The sequence below is a fragment of the Leishmania donovani genome, chromosome 14, assembly GCF_000227135.1.
Source record: "Leishmania donovani BPK282A1 complete genome, chromosome 14".
Taxonomy (NCBI): Eukaryota; Euglenozoa; class Kinetoplastea; order Trypanosomatida; family Trypanosomatidae; genus Leishmania; species Leishmania donovani.
The window spans coordinates 572,282-581,665 of NC_018241.1; the positions used below are offsets into that span (position 1 = coordinate 572,282).

The 9,384-nt window shown below is 58.9% G+C and overlaps 3 protein-coding genes across 3 annotated transcripts; all 3 read left to right on the forward strand.

Moving 5' to 3' along the window:
- Positions 1–541: 541 nt before the first annotated feature.
- LDBPK_141410 (hypothetical protein, conserved) lies at positions 542–2,266 on the forward strand (the record flags this gene model as incomplete). The annotated part of the gene is made up of 1 exon (XM_003859460.1): positions 542–2,266. The coding sequence occupies one exon, from the start codon at positions 542–544 to the stop codon at positions 2,264–2,266; it is 1,725 nt and encodes a 574-aa protein (XP_003859508.1).
- Positions 2,267–4,419: 2,153 nt separating this feature from the next.
- Positions 4,420–5,664, forward strand: LDBPK_141420 (delta-6 fatty acid desaturase, putative; the record flags this gene model as incomplete). Its single annotated transcript, XM_003859461.1, has 1 exon — positions 4,420–5,664. One exon carries the CDS (start codon positions 4,420–4,422, stop codon positions 5,662–5,664), a length of 1,245 nt encoding a protein of 414 aa, XP_003859509.1.
- A 1,331-nt stretch (positions 5,665–6,995) lies between these two features.
- On the forward strand, positions 6,996–8,864 carry LDBPK_141430 (hypothetical protein, conserved; the record flags this gene model as incomplete). Its single annotated transcript, XM_003859462.1, has 1 exon — positions 6,996–8,864. The coding sequence occupies one exon, from the start codon at positions 6,996–6,998 to the stop codon at positions 8,862–8,864; it is 1,869 nt and encodes a 622-aa protein (XP_003859510.1).
- Positions 8,865–9,384: the final 520 nt, after the last annotated feature.

The following is a 9,384-nucleotide window of genomic DNA, read 5'->3' on the forward strand; positions in this document are numbered from 1 at the left end:
CAGAAGCGGCGGCTCGGCATTGGCAGGGGCAAAAAGGGCCGCGGGGGCTGCCTGGCCTGCTCTCGCACAGCGTGGGGAGTGGGCCCTGGATGCCACGCACCGAGGTGCGCCCCTTCCCCCTCACACTGCATCGTCATCGGGTTGCCGACGACGATGCAGGAAGGGCTGAAGAGCGCGATAATGGCGGCGTGCCGTTCTTGCATGCTGGTTCTCTGCCATGTCGAACGTAGTCAGTGCAGCGTTAGCGCGTGCCTCCCTTACATCTCTTGCTCCTCTCGCTTCTCCTCTACCCAACAAATGTGGGGGCGTGTGCTCGGCTGATCTGTTATGCCCTTGCTAGCTGCCATGCTGCAGTGTGCTTCACCGTTGATGGTTCTGATAATCGCTCAGCTCTGCGTCCCTTTTCTTGCTGTACGTTGACCACCGCTCTCCGCGCGGAGAAGTCGCAGCCGACTTCATAGCGCCGCACTCATTCGGACGTTTTGTATTCCTTCTCTGTGTTGCTCTCCATTTTGTTCCTGAGGGTGTGGCACCAGGTGTTATGATGGCCCGTAGCGGCAGCAGCAGTATTAGCCGCTGTCGCTGGTGCTACAGCCGGGCGGCACACAGGGCACTTCTGTGCAGCCTTCTCGTTGTGCTATTGATTGGGGGCCCGTCCGCGGTCTTCGGAGTCGAGGCCGACGATGATACGATCCGTCTCTTGCTAGCCGCAGGGGATAAGGCACTGGGCCAGGGGCGCGCACACTATGGAGAGGCGCTCTCAAAGTATACCGCCGTCCTCACTCGATGGCCGAAGAATGAACGCGCGCTGTACAGTCGCGCAGAGCTATACTCGATGATGAGGGAGCGCGCGGCAGCGCTGGACGACCTGAATGCGCTTCTGACGATCAACAAGGATCATCCGCAGGGGCTGGCGCTGCGTATGTCGCTGAACACGCAGTTGGGAAATCTCGTGGACGCGCATCGTGATGGCAAGCACCTGGTTCGCGTCTATAAAGCGCTCAACAAGCCCGATAAGTCACAACAGACATCAGAAAAGGTGCGCCATCTCGAGCACTACACGGCACGCTGGACAGCTTTGTCGGACTTGTGGTCGCAGCCGGTGGGGGCGTACACCGACGCCGCCAACGACGCCGTACTCATGCGCAAGTACAGGGAATGCGTCGACGTGCTCGCGAGAATCATTCGCGAGTTTTCGGTGGACAGCGTAGAACTTCGTCTGCGCCGTGCTGCCTGTGCTCTGGCAGCTGACGATAACATCGCCGCCACGCAGGAGCTCAAGTACGTCACGCAGCGCAGCCCACAGAACCTCGACGCTATCGCCCTCAACGCGCAAGCGCTGCGCAGACTCGGCGCGCTGGACCAGTCCATGTCGGAACTGCGCCGCTGCCTTAACCTCGACCCCGAGTACGCTCCATGTGCAAATCTGCACAAGCTGATCCGTCAGCAGCAGCGCATGATAAAGAGCATAGAGAAGAGGTTACAGGACAAGAAATTTGAGGCGGTAGTGCGGTTGATTGCCGAGGCCCGCGCCGCGGAGCCGCACGCGCCGTACGAAGAGCAGCTGGCGGCGTGGCACTGTGAGGCGCTGGTGAGTTTGCGCAACACAGACGAGGGCATTCGTGTGTGCCAGATGCTCGTGGACCGCTACGACGGCGCAAACAGCCCTACCGTCTTTGATGCACACATCCGCCTGGCAGAGCTGCACCTGCTCGACGACAACATAGCCGCAGCAGAGGCAGCGCTGCAGAAGGCGCGCGAGATGCGACAGCACGACGGAAAGGTGGAGGAGATGCGAATGAAGATCGAAAAGCTGAAGCGCACCGGCGCCCGGAAGGACTACTACAAGATTTTGGGTCTCAAGAAGACAGCGTCAGCGCAGGACATTCGACGTGCGTACCGCAAGCTCGCCAAGTCAAGTCATCCAGATCAGCTGCGCTCGAAGGACATGACGGACAGGGAGCGCGAGAAGCAGGAGAAGATGTTCCGTGACGTGAACGAAGCTAAAGAGGTTCTGCTGGACGAGGAAAAGCGTGCCCGGTACGACAATGGCGAGGATGTGAACCAGCCAGCTGGGCAGCGGGGCGAGCCTTTTTTTGGTAGCCACTTTGCCGGCGGCTTCCCTGGCGGCTTCCCCGGAGGCTTCCCTGGAGGCTTCCCTGGAGGCTTCCCTGGAGGCTTCCCCGGTGGCTTCCCCGGCGGCTTCCATCAGCAGCGCGACGGCGGCGGCCATCAGCAGTTCTTTTTTTTCAATCGTGAGAATTAGCCATTGCCGGCGTTTGCACATGTACATGCTTGGCGAGGCGCTCATGTCGCTTCGCCCCCCCCCCCCTTCGCACACACATCTTGATACGCTACTGCGTTATTTTGCTCTTCACGTGTAATCGAACTACGCGTCGTCTTGGTCTCCGTATGTGCGTGCCTACCTCATTTTCTGATTTCCATGCTACACGGTCTTACACGCAAAGGCGAACGCAAGATCACGCCGGGCGCCACTACGTCGCGTCATTCTCAGTTGTTCCTTGTCTTCACCACCAACGCTTGGTGGGCTCTCGCAGGCGTTCGAGGTGTGCTGATGAGTGCGACGCGGGATGTGTCACGATTCCCTCTGCTGCGGTGGGTGCGTGCCTAAGCGTGTCTGTTGTTCTCGGCTCCTTGGGCTGCCGCCGTTCTTTCTTTCTGCCTCGACGTCCGCTGCCTCGACGTCCGCTGCCTCGTCCACTGTGGCCATGTCAATACATGCGTCAGCTTGATAAAGCGGGGAGGAGGTGTATGTGTGTGGGGGGGGCTCAGGTTCCGGGGCAAGGAGAATAGGGCAAGGCATGAGGGAGCCGAGCGTGTGATCACAGTCGACTAAAGTCACACATGCGAAGGCGGCCAGGCGGGAAAAGGTTAGATTTGCGTTCAGAGTGAGCGCATACGTATGCGCTGGCGTGCACTCGACTTACTCGAAGGCGCTGGCGGTAGCCTCCATGACTACCACCACCACCGTTACCACCCGTATATTTTCTACCGCCGTTTGGAGGCTGTTTTCGACCTGTATGTGTACAGCGAGAACAGATGTCCACCAACAACCACAGGAGTAACCGAACTGAAGAACATGATCCGACGCGTCACTGCGGGTTGCAGGATGTGATAACAGCATACACCCCCTTCTCTCTTGCGTAGCCATGGGCATTCTTTGGAGAGAGAGTCATGCATGTCCTTACTGGACACCTTCACTGCAGGGAAGGCTGGCGCATGCACACCCACGCCTACCCATAGAAACGTATATACGCAAACGTATGCGTGAAGGGGTGATGAGGAGGGAAGGGGGGGGGGCGAGGATAGGCGCTCGGTGAGGAACGTGCGCGCGTACCCGGTTTTTTGATCTTTTGCGCGCCATCTTTATGGGTGCCTCGACACTTATTTCGCGCCCGTCGCTTGAGCGGATTCCCACACGTGGCTGCACGCACACAGGCGCACGGGAAGCCCTCTTCTACTTTACTGTGTCTTTATCTCTGCGCATCCGTCAATCACATTCTTTCCTCCTCCTCCCATCTACGTGTCTCAGGAATTCACCACTGCGGTACATCACACACACACACACACTCCGCGTGTACCCCTTTTTTTTTGTTGGATTGCAACAGCGGTCCGCGCGTCCACCTCTCCGTCGCTCCTCCTCTTAACAGATCTTCGTATCGTCGTCATTGTCGTGCGCTTGCCTTACACTCCCCTTTTTTCTGTGTGTGTCTCTGTCCTGCACTCGCGCGCCTTGTCGTTGGGGTAACGCCACAACAGACAGCCGTCTCTCTCTCTCTGTCCCCTTTTCTCTTGTTTTGGGATGAGTAGAGGGGTTTCTGGCTTTTAACGTTCGTGTTTCGTTCTGTTGTGGGCGTGCCTTCAAGGCCTGCGGCTCCTCCCCACCTACCCAACAACCCCCACCGTCGCCTGCACACTCCCCAGCCACGCGCTTACGCACACACATCCGTCGACGTGCTTGCCTCTTGCCCGGTGTGCTTCCCTTTGGATGGGCATCCCGCAACGGCGCACGCCTTTGTTTTTGTCTGTTTCTTCCTGTTCTGTGCGCTAAAGCTCCCGTCTGATGTTGGATTCCGTCGGGCCGCACGGCCACCGCGCTTGTCCTTGTTTTCGTTATGGTTGTTCTCCTCTTCACATAACCCAACCTAACCCTCCCCATCCCCGCGACGAGTAACGCCCGAACGCCTACACCAACGTCCTCGCAGACACACACTCGCATAAGAATTTACAGCCTCGAAGTATACTGACCCTGTCTGGTGCGATACGTGCGCGCGCTCACACACACACACGCACGCACGCGCATGCAGACATGAATATACATATAGACACCACACACGGAATAAAAAGGAATTAACAACGAACCAGTATTGCCACTGCCATCTATCCACTCTCGAACCCATGTCCGACCTCAAGAAGGATGTACTGTCTATCGACGGCATCTACTACGACACTGAGAAGTTGGCGCTGATGCACCCTGGCGGTGCGATGATGGTGCGCCTCTGCAACGGCCGGGAGTGCACGGCGATCTTCCTTTCCTACCACCGCCGCCGCTTCCCCCACGCGCTCTACGAACAGTACCAGGTGCCAAAGGACCAAGTGCACCCCGGCAGTCTGATCGAGCAACGCCAGCAGCCGAGCTACGACAGTTACCTGGAGCTGTGCAAGAGGATTCAACCGATTATTGCACCAACCAAGGGTTTTGCTCCGTGGTACTACTACCTAAAGGCGGCGTTCTGGCTAACGGTGATGCTCGGGCTCGATCTCTACTCCCTGTTCTACCGCCGCGCGTACTTCTTGACCGTTATCCAGTCGCTTTCCATGGCCATGGTGGGCCTGAACGTTCAACACGACGCCAACCACGGCGCACTGAGCCGCGACTGGCGCGTCAACCGCATTCTGGGTCTCTCGCAGGATATGCTGGGTGGTAGCAGTATCAGCTGGATTGTGAACCACGACTACGTTCATCACATCTACACTAATGAGCCGGGGCGTGATGCCGACCTCGAAATACCGCTGCTTCGCCTGCACAGCGGCATCCCGGTCAGGCTGGCTTACTGCTTGCAGCAGTTCTACATCTTCTTTCTCGAGGCCGCCTTTGGTCCGGCGCACGTGCTCTTCAACATCATCTTCCTCGCCAAGGGCCCGAGTGAGAAGCAGCGTCTCATCAAGACGCAGTGGGTCGTGAGCCTGTGCATGCTCTCCATCATCCCGTACCGTCTCCTGTGCAACTTCCTGCACGCGACAAGCTTCTGCGACGGCGTGATGAGCTGCGTGCTGCAGTACGCGCTTGGCGGCTTCTATCTCGCCTACTTTTTCCTCTTGTCGCATAACTTCGACGGCGCCAAGAAGGTCGGCACAAGCGACGGACAGGACTTCGTCGCTTGCCAGGGGGAGACGAGCTGCAACTTTGGTGGCTGGTGGTGGGGCCAGATAAACGGCGGCCTCAACTTCCAGATCGAGCACCACCTATTCCCACGGGTGCACCATGGTTACTACGCCTACCTGGCGCCGATTGTGCGCAAGTTCTGCGAGGAGCGTGGCTTCACCTACACCCACTACCATACGATTCAGGAGAACATGATGAGCACATTCCGCCACATGGAGCAGTACGGACGTGGTCGGGAGAAGCGGAAGAGCGCTTAGGCGGAACTCAAACGGCACACGACGATTTTACGTAAGAAGGTGTTACTGAAGCCGTCGACGAGGAAGGAAGGAAGGATTTTTCACAATAGTGGCTGCTTGGCGTCGGCTCTGGTGACTCTCACGTGCGCAGGCTGCTCCTGCAGCACCCCGCCCCGCTCCTTTACGAGCCACAACGCCGCTATCAAACGCCGACTCTTCGCCCTGTCTGCTCTCCTTAGATCACGGCACACTTTTTTTGTGTCTTGTTTTCGCTTTTCCAGTGAGCTCTTCATATTCCTTCCTAAAATTCGTGCACACAGATATGTACGTATACCGATATATATATATATATAGGAATGCCTATGTGTATGCATATGTAGGTATGCGTATAACTAGCGCTACAATCTCATGTGCGTTAACTTGAATAAGAGAGCTGCAGGCGTCGTGTTGTGCAAGTGCGCCTGGTTGTGTCTCGCGAGAGACGTGCGGTGGACCACCGAAGTACGGAGGCGAAGGGCTTCTTTAGCGTTCGCAAACGCACGTAAAGAAAAAAATAATATATAGAACGAAATAGAAAAGCTGCAGCAGCTTAGCGAGGAAAGCGGGCGGTGATGCGTGCTTGTGAGGGGGACGTGCATCACCGCAGTTGTTGCACACGCAACGTATCACCGCTGTATCCATGGATGCAAGCTGTGGCTCCCCTCAAAAGCCCTCCTGTCTTTTGTCGCCTCCGTCTGTTGCTCAAGATTCCCTCTGACACGGCGAAGACGGCGCGCCATGCCTCTCGTTTTCCTGTGCCCCCTTCGTCGCACCTCATGCATCCCTCGCAGATGTTGGGGGAGGGGGTCAGCTGAACAACAGGGAGGCTAGGGCGGAGGGTGCAGATCAGGCGGACCTGCGACCTCTGCTTCTTCCTTGTTTAATGCAGCTGTACGCGTCATGTGGGGCGTTTTTGGTATACTTGTTGCCTCTCCCCCTCTCCAGTTGTCTCTCTGCGTTTCTTCTCGCTACCCTTGTGCGCAGGAACATCGCTGCGCTCGCCTGCGCGTGCACCCTCGCCTGGTGTGTTCCGTGCGGCTGCCAACCACGTCCCTGCACTTCTTTCGTCCTTTTCCTCTTTCTGCCGTTGGGTGCGCTGCAGCACACCCGCTCTGGCTGTCCTCTGCCTCTCTCGTTCTCCCGCGCGTGCGTGTGCAGGGTCGAAGCCCACCAGCCGGCGCCGACTGATCCGTTTCCTTCTCCACTTACGCTCTCCGAAAGGAACAGTAACCTCAGCGCGGAGCCTCGACAACTCTTCCTTTTCTCTTACACTACTGTTTGGAAGTTGGCGCTTGGCAGAATCACCATTACCAATGCCCGTCCCGAGCTTGCAGAAGTCCGCGAAGGCCTCGTCGCATGCACTTGCCCTGGAGGATGGCAGCGACGTTGGCGTGAGGGCAAGCTCGACCGCGTCGCCGCTGCCGCCACGCAGCTCCAAGGCATCAGTGCCTGTTGCTTCTCAGTACGCAGCCAATGACATGGAGGCAGTGGAGTTGGACCCTGCTGCTCTGTGGGCAGCGCTCGACCTTCCAGCACCGGAATCGATGCCGTCACAGCACACGTCGCGCCGTGTCGTTTTACTCGGACGCCCGCTCAGCGGCAAGCGCACCCTCTGCCGACGACTGTGCTTTGCAGCGGAGGCGCAGTATGCCGGCAGCGATGAAGCCGCTGACGGCGGCCACGAGCGCGACGCCGTCGCGGCGGACAACGACCGGCGGCCACTCTATCACCCAAGCACCGACGACGACGAGGATGCAGCCCTCTTCCCCAACCAGCACGTCGGCGGATGTGACATGCCCGGAGCCTACTCGAGTGGTGGTGCATTCCAGCGGTGCACGGCGGTGGGACCGCAAGACCGTGCGAACCCACTGTCCCACGGATCGGGTGTGTGCTATGACTACGTGGTTCAGCGAGTGCCGACGCGAGCCGCGCACGGTGGTGGTGCCTCTGGCGGCGACTCTGCGTCTTCAACTCAGCGCTCATCTGCGGGGTTCCTGATGACTCCTCTTGGTGGGACGGTGCGCCGCATGACGGAGTTTTTTTGCTGTGACAACGCCGGCGCCTTGTCAATGGCTCTGCCGACGCTCGATTACGTCGAGTCGGCGCTCGTGCTTATGGTGGTCGATGCCAGTGATGTGTCGACGATTCGCCAACAGCTCGATTACTGCTACTCGACGCTAGAGAACTATGTAGCTAACCTACTTCGTACGCACGCACCGAACCACGACGAGGTGCGCCGCATGCAGCTCGCCGCGGCGCAGCAGGAGTACTGGTTGGCCGAGGAGCAGAAGCTGCGCACCGTGCGCACGAACTTGGCGAGTAGCAGCAGCGGCAGCGGCACTGCAGGCGCTACTACCGCCGTTTCTTCTTCTTCCTTCACTAAGGAATGCATGCCTGACGTTCTCTTCAAGGACCCGGCAGCGAACATGGACAAGGTGAACAGCACTACGTTTCGTGTGCCCGCCTCTGCCGGTACGGTGTGCACGATGCGCAGCGTCATTGTGTGCACCAAGATCGAGAATCTCGACCGTGCGTCGCGAGCGCTGGGGCTGACGGAAAGCGGCACCGCCGAAAATGAGGCGCTGCTCGATCGCCTCGGCATCCCGGTCGGGCTGCGCCTCGCCATGCGGAACTCGCGGCAGTCGCTGCTGGGCTTGGTGTCGCAGCTGGTGCGTCAGTACGCCATCTATCACCGAGCCGCTCTGGCGTCGGTGTGTTCGCGCGTGTCCATGACGACTGCAGGCGCCGAGGGCGAATACGCCAACTCGGCACTGGTGAATCCCTTCTATAAGGGCCTATGGGCGTACATCGCGTACGTGTTGTACAGCGGCAAGGACCCGAACGCGTCGCTGTCGAGCGACGTCCTACGCGTCTGCTCTGCACGAATGCACCCACATGCGCTGCTGCCGTGCGGCCTCGATTCCGTGGACCTGCTGAGCCACTTTGTCACCTCGAGCAACGCAGAGCTGCCCGAAGGGCCGTCCCTGACGTCGCCGGAGGACACTGCCGACTCGGTCATCCGCACAACATCCGAGAACGTCATCACGCCCGACGGCGTCTTCTCACTTCACCAGAGGTACATTCAGCAGGCGCAGGCGGACCTGACGAGCTCGGCGCCGCTGTGGGGCAGCCCCGAGGAGGTCACGCAGGGCGGTGAGGGCATGGTGTGGGACTCCATGTAGAGGGAGGCGCCGAGCGAAGAAAAAAAAACGGGCAGGAGGTGCTTGTGCCCGTTGTTGTGCTTGCCACGGAGATAGGGACAAGGACAACGTTGCCGCTTGCAGCTGATGCCATTCCGAGGCTCCTGGCTGTCCTTGTGTTTTTTCGCCCCGCCCTCCGCCGCAGAGCCATGCCAACCTCAACACAGGCGCCGACTTGCCGCCACCATGGCGGTAGGCGGCTGCGTGTGGATAGCTTTCTCTCGCTATGCCGGACTCATCCATCTTATACCACAGCACGCAGCAGGGCAGCGCGCCTGTTCAGAGGTGTCTACAACGCTACGCCTCTACCGCATGCGTGTAATCAGAACTGCGCCGGCCTACGGCTTGTGCTGGCCATCAGCTTCCCCGCGCGTCATGTCCTTCACGGACGACGAGGCTCATGGTGCCCCCACCACCTTTTTGCTGCAGGTCACGTTCACATCTGCACCGTTAGTGGCACCTCATGTGTATCAGCGCACCCCACCTCACCCCTGCTCTCTGC